This window comes from Amphiura filiformis, chromosome 9 (assembly GCF_039555335.1).
Source record: "Amphiura filiformis chromosome 9, Afil_fr2py, whole genome shotgun sequence".
In the NCBI taxonomy this organism is placed as follows: Eukaryota; Metazoa; Echinodermata; class Ophiuroidea; order Amphilepidida; family Amphiuridae; genus Amphiura; species Amphiura filiformis.
The window spans coordinates 55,524,933-55,552,478 of NC_092636.1; the positions used below are offsets into that span (position 1 = coordinate 55,524,933).

At 36.6% G+C, this 27,546-nt stretch overlaps 3 protein-coding genes across 3 annotated transcripts in view; 2 read left to right on the top strand and 1 right to left on the bottom strand.

The window, feature by feature from the left end:
- Positions 1-5,992: 5,992 nt before the first annotated feature.
- On the bottom strand, positions 5,993-21,180 carry LOC140160431 (large ribosomal subunit protein bL28m-like). The gene is made up of 9 exons (XM_072183666.1): positions 21,076-21,180; positions 20,535-20,693; positions 12,719-12,824; positions 11,924-12,077; positions 10,300-10,444; positions 9,572-9,718; positions 8,876-9,008; positions 7,830-7,884; positions 5,993-7,186 (listed from the first exon to the last, which is right to left on the bottom strand). The coding sequence occupies exons 1-9, from the start codon at positions 21,178-21,180 to the stop codon at positions 7,117-7,119; spliced, it is 1,074 nt and encodes a 357-aa protein (XP_072039767.1). The 3' UTR covers positions 5,993-7,116.
- Positions 20,779-27,546, top strand: part of LOC140161194 (transcription initiation factor TFIID subunit 1-like) — a 173,453-nt gene continuing 166,685 nt past the window's right edge. Inside the window, 1 exon segment of the mRNA XM_072184643.1 lies at positions 20,779-20,898. The gene's annotated coding sequence lies outside the window, so the exon portion shown is untranslated.
- LOC140160157 (uncharacterized) lies at positions 26,994-27,512 on the top strand. The gene has a single exon (XM_072183433.1). It carries the CDS (start codon positions 26,994-26,996, stop codon positions 27,510-27,512), a length of 519 nt encoding a protein of 172 aa, XP_072039534.1.

Consider the following 27,546-nt stretch of genomic DNA (forward strand, 5'->3'; position numbering starts at 1 on the left):
TTGTTTTGATTTATAAAACAAATCAAATAAGGATAGGATTGCACCATCTTGGATGTTTTGTTACCTAAGTAACACATCAAAATAGATCAAGGTCAATAGGCCTCAATGGTACTAGTGGTAGCAGGTGGTCTTAGCTCCCCAAGTATAGTGTTGTTTAATCAACCTAAAAGCTTTTATGCTATTTTTACTGACTTCTAGTTTCATAACAGATGGGGTATCAGCTATATTATAACAAAACTAGTTATATACGTTTAACATTTATAGTAGGGTGGCCACAATGCTAGCTATTGTGTGTACCCCTGCCTACATACACAAATGTATGGTGGAAATTGTAACAGATTCTGCAGCAGTTGGAAAACTTTTGGGCATTTTGAATTCTATATAATTTGTCTCCTAGTAACTTCTGTGCAAACCCGACTACCTAATTAGATAGAAAATTTTCTGCTCGTAATGAAGGTGAATATAGCATTTTTATGCAGTCACGCATAAAAAGTTACGCACAAAATAAATTTTGTCATCAAATAAAACTTTTTTCCCAAAGATGTACAATTATGCTATATATTCAGTTTTACAATCTAGACCCTCAGAGCAAAATCCTGTGCAAAAATCAGACAATTTGGTTGTGTAGTTAAGGAAATACAGGCCTTTGAAGGTAATAATTGGCACATAATAGCGCCCTCAATGGTGAAAATCACACATATTTACCTTAAAAGTCCTGGCAAAGGAGTTATTTTTGTGATTTCAGCCATTTTAAAAATGTTGTAAAGAAGCAAATATAGCAATTATGACCCTGGATTTTTAATATTTGCATTTATGAACATTAAATAAACAAAAAAAATCCATCTCATGCCTTCTTTGGCTTTATTCCCACAATTATCGCTTCATGAATTTATGACAAAATCAGGATTTTCCTAAAAATGGGGTAAAAATGGCCAATTTTGTGAATCTTTACAAGACTGTATCTTCGCAACGGATTGTCCGATTGAGTTGATTCAAAAGATTTTTAAAATCATTTTGCAGAAGGAACAATCCTGACAGAAAAAGTAATTCCAGGGGTGGGTTTGAAATTTTCATGTGACCACCCTATTTATAGGACTTCGTTAATCTTTTGCTTTGTTCCTTACAGGCACTGGTAAGGATGTCAACATTGATTTCTTGATTGAAGAATTCATGTATAATATGTTACTTGCAATCACAAAATAAGGGTATAGTTGAAAGTTGGTAGTTTCAAGACATCCTGGCAGCTGTGTTGGTGTTCTTTGTTTCACACACACACACACACACATGTTCAAGCCAATAGTATGTCTGTATGTCCTCTGAATGAGGGTACAGTGGACCATTAACGAAGGACATACTACTGGCTCATACAGGTGTGTGGCAAACAAAGAACATCAACCAAGATGTTTCAAAACTACCAACTTATGACTTTACCAGGGATTGAGTTAAACTTCTTAGTCTTACCGAGTGCAATTTAATAACACACCTGACAGCCCATCCTTACAGTTCCAGAAGTGCGATTTGTAGCACACCTGTTATTTTTAAAACTCAACCCCTGCTTTACGCTCATTGTGTGGTTGCAGGTCAAATATGTGTATCTGATCAAAGAAAACAATCTGAAGAGTTAGAAAGGCACCTTTTTTTTGCCATAAATTATGTAGTGGTCACTGACCCACTCATCAGTTAACATTAAGGCCATTGGCCTTTTCAATGTATGGCGTACACAAAAGGAGGGCAGTATTCAATCTTAACCCACTTTTTGCAGAGCCATCCTATTGTGTTTGCCATTCATTGGTCTCAATATTTTCATGTAAGGGTAAAGTCACAATATTTTGTATGGCCTAATTATGCACTGAGTGGGTCAAAAATAACAAAATTGTACAAAAAGGGTAAAAATTTAAGGAAAACCTACTTTCAGTATTTGTTAATGTTTATATCACAGATGTCAGTAAGTTGGAAAGCAGTCCTGCTGTATGTGCGCCTCTGGCCTAGACTGTCTTGGTTCATTTGCAAATGTTAATTTGATTTCAAATTTAATCCAGGAAACATTGATAGTATTTCTCTATGGAAATAAAAATCCATACCATGTCATATATTTGTGTTCTAATGGAGTAGGCGTAACAATTAAATCAGTTGCAGTTTGATTCAATATTATGTGACCAGATTTAGTCCACTCAGGCTAATGTTGGCAAATATGAAACTGAGCTATAGCCAGAAATAGGTTACGGTTATGGTTAGTCATAGTTAAGACTATAAACATGTATAAATGTTGTAACTTTGCAACCAAATCAGTTATAATCATGGGGTTTGGTCGGATAGAAAGGGATTTTTTTACTTCATATAAATCTGATAACTCAATTTTGGAAAAAATATCACTTTAGCCTGAACAGACTGGTTACATATTTAACCTCTGAAACCTTTAGTATGGGATTTGAGCCTACACAGACCAGACTAATCTAGGAAAGGATGTATGTAGTATTTCTTGATGGAAATAAATCATTTTGTATAAAACAAATCATACACTTTGTCATGTGTTCTTGTGGCATAACTAAGAAATCAAGTGAGACAGCAAAGCCAATTGTAGTGGATTCAAATAGTATTATTTAAACAAGATAAAAAGAGGGATATGACATCTGATTCTGAAGCCTGCACAGACCAGACAAATAAGGGTAGTGCAGTATATTTTGCAACCAAATAATGGGTGAGCAGGAGAAATATAAACAATGGACAAGGTGTTACTTCAATGTTTTTCACACCGGGGGCACATTATTTGGGTGCAAAGGAAACTGCAACACCTGTTTGTTCTATTCTATTATTATTACTCCTAAATAACATTTTTTGAAGTCATTGAACATGCGTATCCATAGCGCAAGTAACTGCACATATCAGGAATGCATAACCGTATGTAACACTTTGCAGAATCCAGAATGTACCACGCTTCACTGCGATTCAAACAGCCCATTTAAAGTCGGCAAACAACACATTTTTGCATTTAATACATTATCTGTGTAATTATGATCTGTAGCCGGTAATCAAGGGTAGAGATCAAAAGTACTTCATAATTTCCTTTTAATTGACAAGTTATATTTGCCTATATCTCAAATCAAGGGGAAATGGATGTATCAATTTTTACATCTAAACCAGGGGTCCGCAAATAGCGGCGCGCGTGCCACATGTGGCGCGCCGTGGCTTCCCGAGTGGCGCGCGGCGCAGTTTAGATAAAAAATATATATATATATGGTCGAATCCAACGAAAAGTGTACACGGCATGTTCAGGGCCATAACTTTTAAGTATTAATCAATTGGCATTCGTTTTTGTATTGTGTTTATTCACCTTGATCATACGCTTCGCGCCATATATAATAAGACCCCCTTCTGTGAAGAACTTAGACACAGAGACCCCAAAACATGCTATTTTTACCCATTTTTTCAAAATATTTCTTACAGTATTTTTAAAAACATCTAAATCAGTTATGAAAAGAAGTCATTGGATTGAATCTAAATTGATTTCCTGAAAGGTGTGTATTCAAAGATTGCCTGTTCAATTTTTCACATATTTGTACATAATTATGAATTTTTGTGATAATTTTTTGAGTGGTATTTTTTACATTACCTACTTGAATACAATTTTTCATAGCACTAGATATATCTTTAAAAATGGAAATCACTAATAAATGCACAATTGATACAAGCTTTGATATGTCCAATACTGAAATGCATTGCATTCGGACATCTTTATTATTGTGTTTAGCTGCCAGAAATTCTAAATGGCACAAAGGTAGGTTTGGTAAAAATATGCATTACCTCCGAATACATGTTAAAAGCTGTGCCATTTCCACAAAGTGGGAGAATAGTAAACAATAGTTAAGCAATAGGTGCAGGGTAATACACTCTTTATTTCTACCAAGTTTCAATAACCTGCGTTTAAATATTTAATGTCAACAATAAAAGCAAGTATTCGTAGGTAAATTTCGGTAACCGAATGTTACCTCTACGAATACACTTTGACATCATGACAGTATTATGAAACACCGCCATTCATGCCAATGCCCATATTGGTACATAACGAAGGCCTGTATGTTTGCTATCAAATCATATGTCAATGAAAGTTGCGAATTCACATACATGCCCACCATGCAAAACTGAATACGGCTTAATTGGTGAAAAATATGTACTGAAATAGACGACGGCCTGCTCATTTGAAAGAAAAATCAGATTCAAAGAAGATTAGAAGGATAAATACTTGGATTTGTCAACTGTCATGTGTGCTTCATTTTAAATGTTTACCGACCTTCTGGTTTCTGAGTAATTTGTGTCCAAATTGATTTATTCGAAGGTAACTTTTGACGTTTTTCGCTAAGGTTACCTACGAATACCATGGAAAAATGACTGTTCTCATTGTCTCATGATCTAGACAACACATTGATGGACCCTGGTATAAAGCTAATTGTAGTTGCCCTCAAACGAAAGGCCACAAGACGTAACTGACTCAAGATGGACTTCACAAGTCTGCAATAACGGTTTTAAGCGATTTGTGTGCAATTAAGCAAATTAAAGTCACTTTAGTGCCTTTGTTTCTTACTTCAATCCTCTTTCAACGCTGTGAACCGACATTATTAATTAAGAAATAAAGGGTAATGCTTTATCCTTTACACACAAATAATGTGTCCGAGGCAGTAAAAACTTATTTATACCTTTTTACTGCCGAGGACACATTATTTGCGTGTAAAGGATAATGCTGCACCCTTTATTTCTATTCTATTACCAGAAAAGTGCGATTTAAAGAGGAAATATCATTTTTGGCACAAATATTTTAAGTTGTTTACTTAAAGGTGGAGCAGACGTGCAGCGAAGTGACAGCGCGATCGCGGAAATATTGCACGCGAACCAAGCGTAATGCTGTGCGTAGAATGTGTTCTGACGGGCTCGACCCATTATTGCAGAATAATGGGCTCTCACGATTTTGAATAATGGGTCGTGGAGGTAATAGAATACATGATAGGGTCTAAAGTATCAATAAACGCACATAAAGAAAATAATACATTCAAAGTGCTTTCTAAAATGAAGTTTTGATTGCGATATCCACCAAAAGTCTAATTCTTACCTACAAATACTGAAATGTTACTTACGAATACAGCATAATACATGAAATGTGTAATGAAGTGTCCCTACCAATGGAAATTAATTGTCAAAAACTTAAAGCGGTACCCCAGGACACTATTATTACCCATATACGGATTCATTCAACAATTATTTATTATGTAAAATTGCTGATTAACTACTTGTATATCAAAATGAAGTGGTCAAAATCTTGCTAAAAGCATCAACATTTTTTTGATCTAAGGTAATAGTACTTATTCATTTGGACGTACCATCTGAAAGAAATCTAAAAACTACCATTTTATTAATTCATTACCATAATAGCAAAATTTAAACCTATAAACTCAATATAGATATTGTTAAATCGCTCATGTTACTTACAAATACCCGGGCTTCTTCACCTTTTCATTGTATAAAGCGTTAGGTGTATGCGTATAATTCCTAATATTCTTGAAAACATATATCATACTCGTTCTTATACAATGTGTAAATTGATTCATACTCATTTGATAAATAAAATACAGAAACTGACCTAAACTTCATTTTCAAAAATAAACTACCATAAATTGACTAAGATCATATTGATCGCGTTATAAAAATAAAAACAAATATTTTCTGGTTGAGCTAGCATTTTCCTGACACCCTGTGGTCTACATTACACGGAAAAACCGTTAATGGGAATATTCCATTTGTTTTAGGCGTGGCGCTTTTCTTTTATTTCATGCGGCGCTTCAACAAATCTATTTGAGGAAGCCTGATCTAAACTCTTCAAATGTTCCAAGATAAAATCTTTGGATGATTATGCAGATGCCGTCCAATAAAACAATGGACACACAATGTTACCAGCTGAAGATAGGACTTTTGAGAATATTAAGAAGTCACACAGACACAACTGTTTCTTCAAATTATGATGTTTTGAAAGAAATACACCAATATTTTTAATTCATTTATACCATAGCTGTTGAATCAGAAGGTACATTGTGGGGAAGCTTCATAATTACATAATTACATTTTCAAAGCACTACAAGTTTCATTTCTTCCAGAATATTATTAGATAGTAGAGCTTGTACTCGGCCATGTTTTGTTTGTTGCTCATAGAGGATGAAATAATGTACCTGTGGATTATTTGGCAATGCACCCAGCAAACTTCTTTGCCCATGTTTGTGCAAACTGTTTGAAATGTGTTGTGTCAATTGTGCTGGTTAAACAATACATGCACAAACCTTTCTATAGTCTATCTCATCTCAAGAGTAATGCCATGTTGGATATTCGCAGTATACATGTACACACGCGAAATCCAACATGGTGTTACTCTTAACTTGAGATGAAACACACTATAACACCTGTACTTTTGCAGCACAAGTGTTAAGGTCCCGCATTTGCGATGCGTTGCGATGCCGATATATCGATTACTTTTGCCGCAACTCAACGCAACATCACATTTCCAAGTTAATATGTATTTTACTTTATTGCGATACCACAGTGCAGTATTCTGCGGTACGATGCAGTGCGGCAACGCATTGCATCGTAGTATGAACAGACCTTTAGAAAGGTCGAAAGATGTTTAAAAAAAATCTGATTGTCTTGATCTGGGTTGTTTGCAGGAAAATGTTAGAGGTACACTATTTTGTCTCCACATGACAATCCAACATTGCTTTGGAAAATCCATGTTGTGCACAATTAAGTACATTAATATCCAAAGCAATTTTATTTTGTTCACTGGAGTCTCTCTCAAAAGTCAAATTACTTGCCATATGAGGTTCTTTTACAGTCTATTGCTTTGTGTGATGTTGTACAAAAATTTGCATGCTGAACCAGATGACTTTCTTTTACCCATGCCTATCTTCATTCAGTGTGTGGTTGTGATCAGAGAACCACTATAAGTACTACACGTAGCCTGTGACTGACAGCGACCATGCTGTGCCATTTATTTTATAAAATATTCTGGCAATCTTTCACAAAAGGGTCTATTTTTGTCAAATCAAGTTTTGTGCAATGTGTCTATGATATTGTGCGATGTCATCTTTTAGTCTTATCATCTTCTGTTGGGGAGCTATCTCCAAATATCCTTTCAAATAATGGTCTGGATCTGGGAAAAAATTAAGACAAAGTAATTGAATACTGATGTAAGTGTTTAAAGAGTACAAAAAATTACATAAAATGATCTGGGTGCAAGTGACACATATAAAGGCTGAAAACAGCTACAAAAAGTTGAAATACACTCTTGCACAGAGGCACGTATGAATATCAAAAAATGGGATTCCCCATAGCATTAATATCATAGGGCTTATAATTCACCCTTTTGGATATTATAAGAGCTGACAGGGGAGTGCGTAATCTATAGATTATGCTTTAAAGACGAAATGAAGTGTGACGTTAATGCAACATCCAAGCGGCACAATTGTAACATTGAAAAGCTTTATCCATGGATTACACATTCTTAATCAGTGGGTGTGGTTTAGCTTGGAAGTGCTAAATTTCATTAGTTCCTTGATGTCGTCTATGACAAGGCAAGAGGATAGTATAAGATTACTCAATATGGCGTAATAACAGTGAATGATGGTATTTAAATGTTTCATGTGCTGTATGGAACATAGCTCTGTCCTTCTAAATGCTTCAAAGCATAAAATTAAAGTGTCAAAGCATTAAAAACATCCTATGAAGATTGCACATCTGGATAACAAAGATATCTGCATAAAAGAGGTCCTGATAAATGTGCAATGTCAACTTACCTTTTCTTAGCTGCTTCTGTGTCTAGGTCATATTCTGTCTCACCTAGATTGGCAGCTGTGAGTGAAACAAAACATGTTACTAACATGAACAAATGTTTGGTGAAAAGTGCAAATGATATATAATCCAGTAGATATAATAAATCAAATATCAAGTATTAAACAAGACTGTTTAATCTGATTTTTTAGAGTAGAGAGATTGTAGTAGTACATCCTCATCAGGAGAAGAAGTTTTAAAACCTACTTTACTCTTTCTGAAATTAGTATACAGATTTTTTCCAAGTGAAAAGAATGGAGGATGATGATGATGATAATTATGGTTTACTAGGTATTACAACTTTCTTAGTCAAAATATGATTTTCTGAGAGTTCTCCCTCCCTATTTTCGCTATAGTTTATATCCAGTAATTTAGCCTGGTATCGTTTGTGTTTGCTCTGTGATTTTCCTTTCAAGTTTTGGAGGCTGCCACTTCTGCTGTTTTTGTCTTATTTTTATCTGCCAATTGATTTGATGCTGTCTATGCCTGGAACTTCTGATCAATATATATGTGACATGAACTTCAGGGCACAGAGTTATTAGGGTTTCTCCAACTTTAAAAACAAAAATATAAGAATGTATGACGACATGTTTTTTATCAATAACTCAAAATCCATATTTAGACCGAAATTTTTCAGCATTTTTTGTTGCTCAAATTATGCGTTTTATTGTTATTTTCAGACCAAGTTCAGCTATTTTACCCTAATTTAATGCTCTTTTCAGCTTATTTGAGCATTTTCAGCTTTTTAACTACATGTCTTTAGGCTGAATATTAGTGACATTAGACTCATTCCTCTTGATCACGTCACAAATCAGTAACATACTTTCTCAACAGAGTGACCTGTGCAAATAAATAAATGTCATAAAAAGGACTAATTTAAGGCACAATAATTTTGCACCTTTTTGTATGGCCTCTATTATTCCCCTCTCCAGCATCAATTCGCCTCTGTTTGGGCCTCTATATTCCCCTCTCCTCTCCATATCCTATCCAGGAGTTCAATGTGGGACTTTACCTCTTAGTTTGTTGACTAATTCCTCTGTGTATACATCTTGTAAAGGTCTAATAGGGTTTAGCACAGCATCAATTCGCTTCTGTTTCTCTATCGCCTCTGATTTTGTTAGTCCACACCACTCTGCTTCTTGTTCCTGAATATAACAGATTACGGTAAGAACAAAATTAAGATTATCCTGTTTTATGGGTGGACTGACTTTTGAAGTAGGTTCGGTACGGAGGGATTTTAATTTTTTTTGCTGGAAAGCTAAGATGACCCTAAAATGTCACCAAAAGCTTGAACATATTGAAAAAATCTGATCAATTTTTGCAAACATACTTTGAAATATTTTTCAGACAAAATAAATATATTTTGGCCAAAATACTGAAGATATTACATGACTTTACCCAAACAAAACAAAGAATGTCTCCTGAAATGCAAAATCTGGTTCAGTTGGGCCTGTGAAAAAATTTGTTTGCCTGAGGAAACATCTGAACAAGCACATGTTCAGGTGATTTCTTCCTGAATTGTGTCTTCAGAAATCAATATTTTCTCCAGAATTCCTTTGTTTTCTACTGAATTTTACCATATATTTACAAAATGGACTGTATCTTATATACTGCCCTAGCATCTTTCTGCTCATCTTGTGAAAGCATGTCACATTTAGAAGCCAAAAGTCCAATTTTGTGTTCCTACACACACTGTACTGATACTTACAGGTACAATAAATTTGCCATATTTTTTCAGAATCTTGGCTTTCTTCTGCTGGTCATCAGGATAAAGAGAGTCCTGCCTTGCTAATGCCAGTAACATGTGTCGTTTCAGCTTCATACCAAGCAAGGATCTCATTTCATTGGGTGATGTCTGCAGAATAAAACAATATTAAACAAAAGAAATAAAACATTATGACCTGGTTTATAGTATTTATATATTAGCCTGACACCTCTTGCATATTGAGAGGTATGATGTATTTGTGATCAGATGGGGACAAGGATCCTCTCAGCAATAAGTGCTATCCCTGCATGCATTGCAGTGGATCTGAAGAGTAAACATACAAAACTGAAAATAACTAAGGCCACTCAGATATTAGGGCATGTGGATAGCTTCTGAAAACTTAATTAAAGCATTGAGCTTCTTTTTTAAACAAAGCAAGTACTTTAATTAAACTTTGAACGTGAAGTATTTTGTATGTATTTACTGCGGAACAAGCAAATTTTTTTTACGACAAGGAATGTTGGGATATATCCCATAGCTGTTATCATTTATGACACAACAGTATGAATCATGTGAATGGGTATGAATTGGTTTTATATGGTTAACAGGGCTTGAAAGAAGTTGGTCATGTGGATTAACATACTTAAAAGTTTGTTAAATTATGATGCTCTACGCTTTATATAATGTTCTTATATAGGATATTCAATGTAAAACAATGACTTGGTGGTTACCTTTAAAATATAGAAGTCAAAACCATAGGCTTCATCAATCAAATCCAGTGTCTTAGGTGTGACAGTGACAGCCTTAAATTCTCTGCCTAAAATTTCACTGTACAGAGTATACTTTAACAGGTAAGGCTTCCAGAACTTCTTGAACCTGAAACAAGGAAATAACAATACAATACGGTGATTTATTTTCTGTGACCTATTCACACAAATGAATGCTCTTTGTGCTTTATAAAACTTTACAAAAACACAATACGCAATGGCACCAAGCTGAAATGCACACCTTGTTACATAAAATGTGGGAATGTGGGATTTCCCTTAGGCCTAAACAATGTTGTTTGCTCCTATCAGAAAAAAAACATGCGTGTTGGTGCTTAAAAAAAATGTTACTGGCGTAAATAAGTTAGAAACACAAAGGATGAATATCATTCTTGAATTCATTTTCCAGACATACAAAAAAACAAAAACAAAAACAAATATCACATTCTTTTCCTTTTTGCTTGAAAGTTACAGTTAGCTGAAAGAAACATATAGTTTTCCCCTTGGAACTGAAATAAAATGGGTAGGGAAGTTATATGCCTTACCTGACATTTCTTCTTCTGTTTGATTTCTTCTAGCCTCTTATGATTCCTTCCCCACCCCACAGACCCATCTGACTCTCTGGGGGATAATGCACTGGTATGGGTAAGGTATCAGTGCGTACCCGCGCTCCTTACCTGACATTTCTTCCTCTGTTTGATTTCTTGTAGCCTCTTATGATTCCTTCCCCACCCCACAGACCCATTTGACTCTCTGGGGAATAATGCACTGGTATGGGTAAGGTATCAGTGCGTACCCGCGCTCCTTACCTGACATTTCTTCCTCTGTTTGATTTCTTGTAGCCTCTTATGATTCCTTCCCCACCCCACAGACCCATTTGACTCTCTGGGGGATAATGCACTGGTATCAGTGCGCACTGCCAGCTCCTTACCTGACATTTCTTCCTCTGTTTGATTTCTTGTAGCCTCTTATGATTCCTTCCCCACCCCACAGACCCATTTGACTCTCTGGGGGATAATGCACTGGTATAGGTAAGGTATCAGTGCGCACTTGCTCTCCTCACCTGACATTTCTTCCTCTGTTTGATTTCTTGTAGCCTCTTATGATTCCTTCCCCACCCCACAGACCCATCTGACTCTCTGGGGGATAATGCACTGGTATAGGTAAGGTATCAGTGCGCACCCGCTCTCCTCACCTGACATTTCTTCCTCTGTTTGATTTCTTGTAGCCTCTTATGATTCCTTCCCCACCCCACAGACCCATCTGACTCTCTGGGGGATAATGCACTGGTATGGGTAAGGTATCAGTGCGTACCCGCTCTCCTTACCTGACATTTCTTCCTTTGTTTGATTTCTTGTAGCCTCTTATGATTCCTTCCCCACCCCACAGACCCATTTGACTCTCTGGGGGATAATGCACTGGTATGGGTAAGGTATCAGTGCGTACCCGCTCTCCTTACCTGACATTTCTTCCTCTGTTTGATTTCTTGTAGCCTCTTATGATTCCTTCCCCACCCCACAGACCCATCTGACTCTCTGTGGGATAATGCACCGGTATAGGTAAGGTATCTGTGCGCACCCGCTCTCCTTACCTGACATTTCTTCCTCTGTTTGATTTCTTGTAGCCTCTTATGATTCCTTCCCCACCCCACAGACCCATCTGACTCTCTGGGGGATAATGCACTGGTATGGGTAATGTATCAGCGCGTACCCGCTCTCCTGTATGTTCACGCAGTGTCCATTCTCCTAATAACAGAATAAGAAAAGAGAAAACAAATTGGATCAACGACTAAAACACGCTAGCTCAAACAAACTACCCTACTAAGTTTTCCTATTCATAATGCTAATCAACATTTTTAAATTGTTCAATTCACCATAGCAGGTAGAGGACCTATCATGGTAGATGCTACTCTTTATTCATTAAAAAAAAGAACAATATTTTGTGGATTTTTGGCCTGTTTTTTGGTAGGCAAATCCAAATATTTCACTCACTTTTCTGAGCTCTTAAATTTCACAAGTGCTCTCGACACAGGTAGTGATGACAAACAACAATACAGGACAAGCTTGATGTCAAACAAACACCACCTGTTCACTGCTTAAACAGGAAACCCCGCTTGGCCAGTTCTCCACAGAAGAACTGACATACACCTGCTACTTTGATGACAGACAGAACAGAATTTACATGGATACATTTTAACCTTGACAATGTTGAAGCGTGGGGCTTCATCTTTAAGTAAATTTTGGGAACAAGACTATCAAGCCCTGTGGAATGTGCAATAAACCTGAACATCTGTAATCAAGTTGACATAACCTGTCATTTCAAGCTCAGAAAAGAAAATATTGGATTTTCCTATCAATTATCTGAAATAATCCAACAATATACTTACCAGCTGGTTTTAGCCAATGATAATTAGGAGGCAATTCACCCGGTTTAATTTGGTATTTGAAGAAAGCTGCAGGAAGACGAGATGCTACACCAGTCTTGTAAAATCCCTAGTGAAATTGACAAAATGAAAAAAAATCTAGACTTTGAATTTTGCCATAAATTTACACTCATACATGTACTAGATTGCCCCAAACTGTGAGAACATTTCAATGTTCCTAAACAAGCTCCACCTCAACTAGGCTCCATTTATTAACACTAGGGGGTATTTTAGAAACACAAACAAGGCGGTTCTCGAACCACGAGTCTCGCCTGCTTTCGCGATCGCCTGCTTTTACGATTACTTTTGGTAGAAGTAAATGAACCTGCAACAACCCATGGCGATTTGCCTGTTCAATTTGAGCTTGCTTGGACCAATATTGGAATTTGACCTTTGATCCCTAAATTTTGGTGGGTCTTGGCTGGCCACACGACAGTTTTTAGTAATTTGACCTCAGATGACCCATGGGTGACCTTGGATGACCCCTAAATTACCTTCCGAAACTTTGACTCTAAATGTTGACTGTACCCACCAAGTTTCATGCCCATATGACAGTTTTAGTAATTTGACCTCAGATGACCCTTGGGTGACCTTGGATGAACCCGAAATAACCTTCCGAATATTGTACTCGAAATGTTGACTGTACCCACCAAGTTTCATGCCCATACGACAGTTTTTAGTAATTTGACCTCAGATGACCCCTGGTGACCTCAGATGACCCCGAAATAATCTTCCGAACATTTGACTCTAAATGTTGATTGTACCCACCCAGTTTCATGCCCATACGACAGTTTTTAGTAATTTGACCTTAGATGAACCCTGGGTGACCTCGGATGACCCCGAAATAATCTTGTGAACATTTGACTCGATGTAGCACCCCAAAAGAGACCATTTTTGACATAAAACCTGTTTTAGACATTTTTTTTGAAAATGCTTCCTTCACCCTAAAAAGGTGGTTTTAATTATTCAGTTTCCTATAATTTTGTACATGAGAGACATTCTTCAAAGTCTTTTTTTGGCGTAATACCTTGGCCTACACGACCGAAATTGATATATGTGACGTGTCATGTCAAAAGGAGACACTTTTGGGCAGGATCGTAAATGGAGAAATAGCCAAAAATCTGCCTGGGGTGATTTTTTCACAATTTGGGGTTGTTGCGAATTTGTGATGTTAATAATGTTTAAATTATTGTCTGATAGTTTCAGACCGGAATATAACTGGCATCTTCTATTTTTGAGACATTTTTCAAGGTAATTCCTACTCTCAACACTGTCAATAATATTTTTAAAGGCCGATATCTCAATTTCCCATTTTATAATACCATAACTTACGAACTCAATATCTTCGCTTAGGAATGTCTGATTTCATTGGGGAAAACGGCATTATGGAGCAAAATATCTCTATATCTAAGATATGTAAAAACCTCAAAATTGATAACATGCCCAAAAGTGTCTCCTTTTGACATGACACGTCACATATGTAATGTGCAATATAAAAACAATATTTCATTAAATTTTTGACCCCCCTCTCAACTTTGAGTGTGTGGGAGGGGCCACATGGGGGGGGGGGTACTAGTGTGCATCCTCTGGTCATACTACCCCCTACCACATTATGTTGACCGTACCCACCAAGTTTCGTGCCCATCGACAGTTTTAGTCATTTGACCTCAGATGACCCCTGGATGACCTTGGGTGACCTTGACACACTAACCAATACAAACTTGTTCTGTCTGGGTTGAAGATGCACCCACCCACCAAGTTTGAAGAACGTGCGACCCCTAGTCTCCGAGAAAATAGGTTTTTGCATTTTATGCATAAATTATGCAAATTAGGTACTTAATTACCATATTTTGCGCTGAAAATCGAATCGGGTTGAGATCCTCTGGTCATACTACCCCCTACCACGTTTCATCATCATAGGGCTTAGGGAACCTGTTTCAGACAAATTTTTTTGAAAAAATGCTTCCTTCACCCTAAAAAGGTGGTTTTAATTATTCAGTTTCCTATACTTTTGTACATGAGAGACATTTTCAAAGTCTTTTTGGCCTAATAACTTGGCCTACACGACCGAAATTGATATATGTAATGCATAATATAAAAACAATATTTCATTAAATTTTTGACCCCCCTCAACTTTGGGTGTGTGGGAGGGGCCACATGGGGGGGGGGGGGTACTAGTGTGCATCCTCTGGTCATACTACCCCCTACCACATTATGTTGACCGTACCCACCAAGTTTTCGTGCCCATACGACAGTTTTAGTCATTTGACCTCAGATGACCCCTGGGTGACCTTGGACTTTTAACCAATACAAACTTGTTCTGTCTGGGGTGAAGATGCACCCACCCACCAAGTTTGAAGAACGCGCGACCCCTAGTCTCCGAGAAAATAGGTTTTTGCATTTTATGCATAAATTATGCAAATTAGGTACTTAATTACCATATTTTGCGCTGAAAATCGAATCGGGTTGAGATCCTCTGGTCATACTACCCCTACCACGTTTCATCATCATAGGGCTTAGGGAACCTGTTTTAGACATTTTTTTTGAAAAAATTCTTCCTTCACCCTAAAAAGGTGGTTTTAATTATTCAGTTTCCTATACACCAATCCGACTTCGCCATTACTGCGGTGTCCCCGATGCAAAACTGCGGTGTCCCGAGGTCGGGGGTTCCACCTTCCATCCATTATTTATTGCGTGCTACACAGAATTGTATCCGGGAATTGTACACAACAGTGATATTCAATACACCATCATAAGTATTGAATTACGAATTAAATCTCCCGCTCTGGTACATCTGTGTTACCGACAATAGAGGGCCAAATACAGTAAACGCTTCTCGGATTGGTGTATACTTTTGTACATGAGAGACATTCTTCAAAGTCTTTTTTTGGCCTAATAACTTGGCCTACACGACCGAAATTGATATTGTATCATGCGCAAAATAAAAACAATATTTCATTAAATTTTTGCCCCCCCCCCCTCAACTTTGAGTGTGTGGGAGGGGCCACATGGGGGGGGGGGGTACTAGTGTGCATCCTCTGGTCATACTACCCCCTACCACATTATGTTGACCGTACCCACCAAGTTTCGTGCCCATACGACAGTTTTTAGTCATTTGACCTCAGATGACCCCTGGATGACCTTGGGTGACCTTGACGCATTAACCAACACAAACTTGTTCTGTCTGGGGTGAAGATGCACCCACCCACCAAGTTTGAAGAACGTGCGACCCCTAGTCTCTGAGAAAATAGGTTTTTGCATTTTATGCATAAATTATGCAAATTAGGTACTTAATTACCATATTTTGCGCTGAAAATCGAATCGGGTTGAGATCCTCTGGTCATACTACCCCTACCACGCTTCATCATCATAGGGCTTAGGGTTCTTACGAATCCCCAGATACAGCTCCACAAGGCAGATTTCTTCAGATTTCCAACCATATTTGTAGAATCGTTGCGCATAAATTATGCAAATTAACAACTAAATGCGCATACTTTTCGCCGAAAAACTAATCAGGTGATCAGCAGATGTGTATCACAGCTGCCACCAGGTTTCGTTACCATGCGCCAGACGGATCTTGAGATAGTCTGTCCACAAACTCCGCTATCAATTTGTGCTGATTTTTGCATAAATTATGCAAATTAGCTATGTTAATTTGCATATTTTTCTCTGTAAACATACGGTTACGGAGCAAACTTGGATACCCTTCCTCCCACCAAGTAGCGTCGCCGTAGGTCTTACGGTTCCCCAGATACAGCTCCGGACGGACACACATACATACATACATCCACACATCCACACACACGCCCCCACACACGGACAGACAGAAATAGTGATTACTAAGTCCCATCCTGAACAAAGTTCAGGCGAGACAAAAAGGGGTCATCTCATTTTTCATACCACTTGTTTACAAAGTTGAAAAAAGGCCAAAAGGGTGAGCATTTCATAATTTACGAATCAAATAAATCATTTATTCTTCATTTACGAATCCATGTAAAAATCATATCTCATTATTTTGTTTCAAAGGTAGATTTAGGAGGAGGCACCCCCAAGGTCTTATTAGCCAGTCATGCGTCCACCCGTCTCTAAGACAGGCTAATCTAATTTTAGACGGGTGGATTTAATGGATTTTACAGATGTGATAGCTCTAAACCAGATGATTTTAAGGTTATATGAACTTCAGACTACTTCAGAGTGACATGTAAAGGCCAAATCAGGACATATTTGACTCCAGTGACTCTTCCATGGGTATAGATAGGCACCGGAGTTTCGCGCGATTTAAACGGCAAAATGCGCGGCCGTTTTTTATAAAGTGCGAAAATGCGCGAAAATTCAAGTCAAAAAGCGCGAAAATGCGTTTTCCACCACTTTTTGTATCCATTGATGAAGTCACACGCAATTCGAAGTAAATCAAGTATGCCGAATTCTGCACCTATTTCACACGTGCTACTCCGATGTTTTTCTCTCCATGAAGTTGATACATGATGTGAACAATGCAAATTTTATGTGAAAAGCTACTGCTGTACTGTACAATAAACATTTTAATGCATAACTGTACTTTTTTGGCGTCCAAATGTTCTTTTTGTCACGAACTGATTCGTAACTCGCGTGCGTTCTGTGACTTATATCCTACCCTTCTTCGTTCAATCAATTATGCATATGATTAATGACGTCACTCATACGTACGATTGATGTAAAGAATGAACTACCACACATGGTAACACGTCATGGAAAAAATCGGACATTTGCATATCACGGAAAGGCTTCCGGGGAGGATATTGTGCTGGTCTGGACTCACGTAAACAGTAAATATTGGTGAATTTACATTGAAAAGTAGTGTGTTTGGCAAAATTCTCAAAATTCATGATGGACCACCAAAATCGCGATAGACCCCCAAAATCGTGATTTTTTGCGCTTTTTGCGCGATCGCACGAAACTCCGGTGCCTAGGTATAGGAAAGTTGTTTTATATTTGAGGGTCAAATTTTGGTATCTGCTTGGATTTATGATTTCTGGCTAAGAATCTGGGCAGCCCCGGCGCGAGCCCCCCTAATTTTTGCAGAGCAGCACCTGACTTTGTGTGGGTGGACTGGGCGCCAAGGCTTAGGTTTAGGCATATCAGTCCATGCCAAAATTAAAGCCATAATGTGTGATTTGCTTCACAGCGACACCTTCAATTTTACTTGGATTTCTACTCTTTGCATAATTATAATGCCCAGTGGTGTACGGTACTAAAATACCACGTAAAAACCTGAACTGCTTTAATAACAATAAAATTTAGTTGTGGATTGAACCCTGATTCCATAACGGTCTAATTTCAATCAATTTGAAATACAGTACATATAATACATGTATAAAATGATGCACAGTAATTGGCAAATTTGAATTCACCTTTCATACCTACTATAGGCCGGGACGGAGCTACGTCATGCCGGTGAAAACAACCAAGTGCCGGTGAAAACAACTTGTGCAGATCAATCAAATTAGGCACTGTACCATGCGCCCACTGTGCACCACCACAAGCGTTACACTTTGCGCTGAGTGTGTGCTCGGAATGTTTTGTTTTTGAGCTGCAAGTCAGGGAAATTTGCTAAAAATAACCCAAGTCCACTCTCTCCAGACACAAGCATATCCAGTCAAAAAGTGGGTTTTCTTATTTCTAAAGATTGGTTGCACATTCATGAGATGCTATTAATTTCTATTGTGTTAATTTCTGTTGTGATGATCATGCATCTATTCAATTCTCTCTCACTTCAATGGACATGGTGAATAAAAATGATAGGCATCGAGGTTGCGTCCCTTAAAAGGGCATTTCGTGATCCACAGCATCATTGCCATCATCCCCCCACTTTTCTCAAAAAAAGTTGAGATTTTTAAATCTCTGGATACATAATGTTTATGTACAAAAAATTTCTTGCAGATTATTTCGTTTAGCAAAGATATCGTGAAATTTGAATTTCATTCTGATTATACCAGAACGAAATTATAACACATTGTCTATGGAGCAGTGTAATACACATGTAATCATGCATAACTCGCAAAATTGGAATCAACTGAAATTTTGGGAATAAGCTTTTTTCGTGGATATCTGCTGGAAAATGTCATAAAACGAGGATGCTAGGATCACAAAATACTCCTTAAAGTCATGAAAAGATTACATGTTTGTATTGTTCTCAGAAAAAAGCCAGGTTTTCTACCAATGGCGCTCGAGCTGATATACAGCAAGATAATGTAAGAGAGTAAAATGTAATGTATTTTAGCTAGAGTATTTTGTGCTAGCTCTCACACTATATATTCGCCGTCCACTCTTGACATGCCGCGCTGAATATGCAAGTTGTATGCTGGAGCGCTGGTCACCACTAGCAAACAAGTATCAAACCAGCATAAAGCCTGTCCTTGGTAAATACTAGCTCGAGATACTCTAGCTATTAATACAGGTTTGAGGTTTACATTTACTATCTTACATTATCTTGCTGTATTTCAGCTAGAGCGGAGAACAATACTGTTATGTAAGACATGAGACTATACCTGAATAAAATAGGTATAATAGTCTCAGGTAAGACGAAGAAGAAACCCGCCCCGGAGCCCGCCCTACTCATTATTTCATTGTACTTATTTCAATTTGCCTCAACACATTACGTAATCAACACAAAGCTTTTGTGAGGACTAGTGAGTGGATAAGAAATTGACAGCGGAGGATACGAACGACACGCCGATTTTTAGTTGTTAATCATGAATTGCCGCAACGTTTTAGTATTTAACTGCATGGCATTCCGCAAGCACAATGACAAATTATGCCGTATTTTTTCAAAGATCATCTCATATGAAGTAAGCTGAATGCGATCTGTACTTTTGTAACATTCCGATCGCTTTTGATCACCTATTATCAGCGAATTTGCTTGAAAACATGTGAGTTCATGTTGTGTAAACATATTAGCATGAACACAAATGAAATTACGATACAATACATGCAATTTGAATGCGCAGCAGATCTATAGAAATAACGTGGCCCGCTTTTAGGTAGAATTAGACTATAGTTAATTCTTTAGTACTTCCGTGGTCCGAGCTGTGCGCCAAGCGTAGACGAGCGTACACACAGAAGAAATAAACAATCACGCTCGCTGATTGGCTGATCACGGACTTGATAACAAGCCGGTTGACCCATTGCTAGACATGTCCACATTCCTTATTATAGAGGGCGACATTCAATCCAAAAAGGGAAATACAAAAATTTGAAATTTGGACACCAGAAACTTGACGACGTAGTCTAAAATGTGCCGGTACTTTATCCTTGATACAGAAGTCAGCATGCAGTGAAAGTTAGATTTCATAAAATAAAATCGCCTTTGTGTAAAATGGATCGCCGTGGTGAAAAATGATGCATTTTAATACATGTTTTTTTTTTAAAACAGACATTTGCCCATAACTTCGCTAATTTTTTACCTTCAGACATGGTTGACCCCTCATTTTTTAAGTTAAATAATCACCTTTTTAAACAAAATAATTTCCATGTGAAATATCCTACTTGAAAATTTTGAGAACATGCCTACCATTGCTTGTCGGCGCGGCGCGTAGTAGGCGACCTTGTCACTTCTACGGTACGCGATCGAAATTCACCAGCGCGTACCCGGACCACGGAAGTAATAAAAAATTAACTTTACAAAAATACATGATCATGTAGTGTGGTGCAAAATTCGGAAACATTGCACATGAATTTATACCCAAAATTAGCCCATGTTTTATGTCTTAAATAACTAGTTGTGAACAATGTTTTATATTACCGGTCGTAGGGTCCTGTCAAATATAATCCTGTCTGGCTTTGGAGCTCGTTTCAAACCCTGCGCGATTGGATTTAATCGCTTAGAAAAATTGTGTGTAACACTCCGTGCAACTGAATAGGTCGACATTTTTATGGCAAATAACTCACCTCCCGCAGGCAACTGTCGGAGAAGACTCTTTATCCCCGGAGAAGAGCGTTTCGAATAGCTGAACTTTTGTTTTGACCTTCACGGCTATGAGAGTAAAATCAAGGAGTCTGGATTGGTGTGGATCGGAAGCTTGTAAACAGTGTTTTTCTGGAGTATTTGTAGCAAAGTTGAGGTTTGAAAATTAATGAAATGCATCCCATCTAGACCTAGATTACAAGTAAGTTATTTTTAAATTTGGTAAGATTTTATTATTCTTATAGCAGGCATCATATTTCGCTATACATTGTATAGTACTCAAGCCTGTCGAATTTGGCAGCTTTTCACAAGGTATCATTCTAGATGCTTGCTGGTTTTTATGTATCTGTGCATGTGTGATGGGAGAGAAATAACGTACAGGTAAATTAAGTAATTCTTGGCCAAGCTGGAACAATCGTGTTATGTCCATGTAGTGTACTAAGCGTGTACGTAATGTAAAGGCGCATGCAGCTTTCTTCTGCATCGCGCTATTTGCGTGTGTGTTTATTGCGGAGCCTGGTTGCGGAGCCAGTAGCGTTCATTAATGTTTGTGATTAGCCAAGAATTACTTAATTTACCTGTAGTTTCAATGGAACATCTGGGCCCTGCCAAGTTTGGCTGACTAAAGTTAATTACTTCCGTGGTCCAGGTATAGGTATGCGCTGGCAAACGCATCATCGCATGAACGATCGGCGATCGCGTAAAAGTGGCGAGGTCTCCTCCCCAGTGTTCGATTTACCAGAAAAAAGTTATTTGCATTTGTGTAGGTAACACAGAAAATCTACCTGCACAAAGTGAAAGTAACTTGCACAAAATTTAACCATATAAAATAAGAAGCTTAAAAAGAGGATTTCGTGATCCTAGGACCTAGCATCCTCTTTTTATGACATTTTTCAGTAGATATCCACGAAAAAAGCTTATTCCCAAAATTTTAGTTGATTCCAATTTTGCGTTTGCGAATTATGCATGATGTGTGTATTACACTGCTCCAGTATATTACGCTGTTCTGGTATACCAGAACGAAATTCAAATTTGGAAATATTTTTGCTAAACGAATTAATCTGCAAGAAATTTTTGGTACGGTACATAAACATTATGTAGCCAGAGGTTTCCAGTGATCTAAAAACAAGGGCTTAGGCAGCCAGCCGTGTAGAGAGTGTTTTACACACTCAAATTTGTAAATTATACACACCCAGTTTTTGCCCACAAGGCCTATAGATACTTTGTACACAAATCTTAAATTTACACACCCAGTTTTTTGAATTTACACACCCAAACCTTCAAATCCTGCCTAAGACCCTGTATAAAAATCTCATGATGAGGCTGTGGATCACGAAATGCGCTTTTTAAGTTTGTGCTGTGAAACTATTCATCTTTTTACAGATGAAAAGTAAAAATTGGTGTAATTTCGTAAAGGATATTCATATTAATACGTTTGTGAAGGTTGTCATTCATCCCAGTACGACAGCAACTTAGCTCACTTCCGGTAATTTTTACCGGCGTGACCTCTGCTGTTACGTAACGTAATGTTGAAAATCAGGTGGCAAATACAGTTTTCAGAAAACATCAAAAAATGTAATACACGAAAGTCGCTTTCTCCCTTCATTTCCACATTGAGCCCATAGATAAGATATGAAGCATGAGTATAAGGCAAACAGTAACGTGTAAAAGTCCAATTATTGTGGAGAAAATGAATGTTTATTGTGCGCGAAGTAGCCTAAAAAATGAGAAAAAATGCATGTCACGATCACCAAAATGGTTATATCTGCAACTATGAACCAACGCCGGTCATATGCTTTTCTGTAATTAATGATAGATATTAACTAACTTGAGCTTGTATTAAATTTTCAGCGAAAATGATTGGTGGAATAATCTAGTCGTAGGTTGGAAAGTTGCTTTCAAAAGGGCTTCTCCTCGCAATCGTGCGTGACCATTAGTGACCAGTGTCACCAGGAAAATTAACAGCCGGCCTTGTCCATATATCGATTAATAATTGTCAGGATCGTCCAGTTGACTACAGTGATATTTATTTATTCATACAAAATACTGCCCTGTCTCACAAAATATCGAAGTCAATATAAAACGTAATTTCAAGCCATTTGACTGAACTTACAAACAGTTTATAAAAGATTTTTGTTGAACGAGACACTGAATTAGAAATAACATTGGAAAGGGTACGTGAATAAGTTAGCAGGTTGTGATGGTCTAGTGGCTAAGGCCGTGCCTGGAGTGCGAGAGGTTGGAAGTTCGAACCCTACCATAGAGGTTTTTTTTTTATTTTATTTTTTAAATATTTATGATATTAGTAAACAACTTTCAGGAATGGTTTCTGATCATTTAAAGCAGAAATAATGAGGTAAAATGAAAGAAAGCATTTTTTTATCTTGACCGCCGTGTGGTGTTCTATAATTAAAGTTACTCTAGACAATCTAAACGCTGATTCCAATTTTGTGTATGTCTGGGTAGGGTGTAAGAACGGTGTAAAATTACAAATAATATTATGCCAAAATATTAATCCGGTTTGAAATTGTAAATTATGGCTGACGCTATCTCATTTTTTAATATGTAGGCCTACACATAAAGAAAAACATTGCAAGCGTGTTGCATAGAAATATTTTCAAATGATCATATAAATACTGACGGGCCTACACACATACACCAAAGGCCTAACAGAACAAGAGAGAAAAAAATCGAAATGCTGTAGGATTCAAACCTTCAACCTCTCGCACTTCAAACCACGGCGTCAACCACTAGACCATCACAACCTGCTATACCATACTCGTATCTTTTACAATCTTATTTCTCATTCAGGGACTCGATCAACAATAATATTTTTAAAACTGCTTTCAGTTCAGTCAAATGAGGTGATACTACTTTTTATATTGACTTCAATATTTTGTAAGTCAATGCAGTATTTTGCTTGAATAAATAAATATCACTGGAGTCAACTGGACGATTCTGACGATTATTATTCGATATAATGACAAGGCCGGCTGCTATTTTGCTAGTGACACTTGTCGCTAACGGGTCACGCAAGATTGCGACACGGTGCTGTTTTGAGAGTAACTTTCCAACCTACGACTCGATTATTCCACCAATCATTTTCGCTGAAAATTTAATACAAGCTAACGTTAGTTAATATCTATCATTAGAGATGCCTCTTCTGTTGTTACCTCAACAGGTGAATTACTGAATGAATTATATTGGGACTATGTTCATCTGAACAACAGAGGCCTAGGAAGACTTATCATGAACCTACGGTTTGCAATAACCTCTGTTTACCCTCACTGGATGCCATATACTCCAAACACTTAAATTCAAATAATGTAAACAATCAAACTCATCTCCATATTGGAGATGAGAAAAAAGAGGTGTAAAGAAACAGATCAAAAGAATACCTGCAAGTCTTCTAATTCTGCAGATTTTTGTGATAAATGTAGTCAGAAAATTAGGCCAGAAACTTTATATATTATATGTAAACACTGTTCATTACATTTTCATGTAAACTGTATTGATGATGTTAAACATGTTTCAAGCAATCACATTAATATACCAATTATTGATATTTCTATTGATGATATTGTAGGTGAAAATAATGCTACAAACTATTTTGAAAACAAAGAAATTAATAGTGTTAAAAATGAAACTATTTTGAAAAATAATGTTCAAAATGTCAATGATAATGTAAAAAATGGAAATGATGATAATATAAAATGTTCAAATCATGATACTGATCAAAGATTGAATGTTGATCCTAATGAATCTTATAATACCAAGGATATTAAAAAAGTAAGAAAAGATCTTCTAAAAACTATAATAATTGTGGTGAATGTTCTTGTAAAATTGATAACTGTAATTATATCTTGTGTAATAACTGTAATCTTGACTTTCATGTATCTTGTACTGATATGGATACTTCCTGTTATAACAATATTGATTCATGGATCTGTAACAATTGCTTTTTTAGAGTGTGCAATGATGAGCTTCCATTTGGTGAAACTTTTATTGATTTTAAATGTTCTCTTTCAAAAGGTTTTAATATAGCTCATGTAAATATCAGAAGTCTGCGTTATAAAGTTGATCATATCAGAATATTACTTGATGAGAATAACATTGATATTTTATGTTTAACTGAAGCATGGCTAAATGATAATATTGACAATAGTGAACTTCATATAGATGGTTATAATATTAGTAGACTTGATAGATATATACAAGATGGTGGTGGGATTTTATGTTATATTAAGGATGGTATTGTTTTAATGAAAAATCTGATTTGCATAATAGTAATGTTGAAGCACACTGGATAGAGCTCAACCTGCCCTACTCAAAGCCTATCCTTCTTGGTACTGTGTACAGACCACCTGACTCAACGGTTGATTACTTGAACAAGTTAGATTTAATTTTTCAAAACACTACATCTTTATATGATGATGTTATAGTTGTTGGAGATTTCAATCTTGATATATGTAAACGCCTCAAATGCAAGTAAAGTTAAGAAAATTTCAAATCACAGTAATCTTAATCAATTAATTAGTGACTATACTAGAATAACTGAGACAACTAAAACAATTATTGACTTAGCATTTGTATCACAACCTAACAAAGTATCATGTTCAGGTGTGCATAGTTTAGGGCTTTCTGATCATTCACTTATTTATAAAAAAAAAAAAAATAAGAAAATTAAGGCTCCATCGAAAACCATTAAATCCAGATCTTTTAAAAATTTGAATGAACATGATTTTGTTGACACTATTAAAAAGCTACTTGGGATGATGTTATGAAATGTTCAAATGTAGATGATGCACACCATACTTTTCAAACTATGTTTGATGATGCTTGTAATGTTCATTGTCCTGTTAAAGAGAAGCGTGTCAAGGGTTCACTCCCTGATTGGATTACAGGAGATTATATTAAACTTTCAAAGGACAGGGACTATTATTTTGCTAAAGCTCATAAAACCAATAATTCTGATGATTGGAATATGGCAAGACAATTAAGAAACAAAGTCAATAAACTTAATAAGACATTAAAAAGGAACTATTGTAACAAAGCCATCAACGAAAATGTAAAAGATTCTAAGAAATTATGGAGTACAAGTAGGAAAATAATTCCTAAGAATAAATCTAATGTTACAAATGTACAAACTCAGAATGGGTTCACTTCAAATGATAAAGAAACAGCTAATCATTTTAACACTTTCTTTACTTCTATTGGAAACACATTAGCTGATAACTTTAAGTGTAGTAATGATGATGTTCGTAAACTCAATGATACTTATTATAATGTTGAAAATGCAGATTTTAAATTTGATATTATAACACCTGATTTTGTGTTTGATCAAATTTGTCAGTTTTCAAATAACAAAAGTACTGGTATTGACAATGTGTGTATGAAACTATTGAAATTAGCTGCTCCTGTCATCTGTCACCCCTTGCATATATATGTAACCTTTCCATGTTCACTTCTGTCTTTCCTTCTATGTGGAAAAAAGCAAAAGTTACACCTATTTACAAGGATGGTGGCAAGAATGAAGTCAGCAATTATAGGCCTATATCAGTTCTGCCAATATTATCTAAGATTTTAGAACGAACCGTTCATGATCAACTTTACAATTATCTTACTTTAAACAATATTTTAAATCCATGTCAGTCAGGTTTTAGACATAATCACAGTACTAATACTGCTCTTCTAGATGTAACTGATTATATCTTAAGTAACACGAATGACGGTAAAGTAACTGGGTCAATTTTCTTAGATCTTAAAAAGCCTTTGATACAGTAAATCATGATCTTTTATTTGATAAATTGTATTCATATGGTATCACTGGCATGTCACTGGACTGGTTCAAATCATATTTGAGTGGTAGATCCCAAGCTGTCAATATAAATTCTACTCTTTCTGCTTTTAAAGATATTAATATTGGGATACCACAAGGATCAATATTGGGTCCTCTGTTATTTATTATTTTGTTAATTCATTACCGGATTCTGTTAATTGTAAGTGCGTAATGTATGCAGATGATACAACTCTATTAGTTAGTTCACCAGATCCAACAATATTACAGACTGATCTCAAGAGTAACCTTGATATGATAGCTAGATGGTTCAAGTCTAATAAACTCACTTTAAACATTAAGAAGACTAAGATCATGCTCTTTGGCTCTAGTCAGAAATTAAGTAAATTGAAGGACATATCTCTTACCTATGGAACGAGAGCATAGAAATTGTAAATAAATATAAATATTTAGGTGTTGTATTTGATCCAAACTTATCTTGGAGTGAACATGTAAATTATATGTCATCTAATGTATCTAAACGTATTGGTGTAATTGGTAGAGTCAAGAATTATCTTCCACCTAGTACTGTGAACATGCTCGCTAAAGCTCTAGTCTTCCCTCATTTTGACTATTGTAGCTCTGTATGGAATAATTTCAATGCTTATCATCATCATGAGCTCCAGGTCTTGCAGAACAAGCTTGCTCGTATGCTCCTCCGTGCTGACATCAGAACTCCAATTGACCAAATGATGGAAGACCTGAATTGGGTAAAACTTAATTGTAGATGGGATAATCAATCACTGATTGTTACTTTCAAGTGTCTGAAACAAATAGCTCCATCCTACCTCTCATCTATTTTCACTTTCCCACATGCAACACATAACAAATGTACTCGAAGTCAAACCCATAATGCCCTGATTGTTCCTGCATGGAATATTCTTGCTGGTAAAAGAACCTTCAATTACAGAGCTGCAGTACTCTGGAATAATCTCCCTCAGAACATTCGTTTCAAACTTCATGGCCATGAGTATGTGTGAGTTCAAGAATGCTATTGCTGTTTAACAATACTGT

Excerpts from the sequence above, each read along its gene's own strand:
- LOC140160431 (XM_072183666.1), bottom strand. The coding sequence starts at position 21,180 with ATGCAGAAGAAAGCTGCATGCGCCTTTACATTACGTACACGCTTAGTA. Across the intron at positions 20,694-21,075 it reads AAGAATTACTTAATTTACCT|TTGCCTGCGGGAGGTGAGTT; the intron begins GTACGTTATTTC and ends CTTCTCCGACAG. Across the intron at positions 10,445-11,923 it reads AACAGAGGAAGAAATGTCAG|GTTCAAGAAGTTCTGGAAGC; the intron begins GTAAGGAGAGCG and ends TCCTTGTTTCAG.
- LOC140160157 (XM_072183433.1), top strand. The coding sequence starts at position 26,994 with ATGTCATCTAATGTATCTAAACGTATTGGTGTAATTGGTAGAGTCAAG.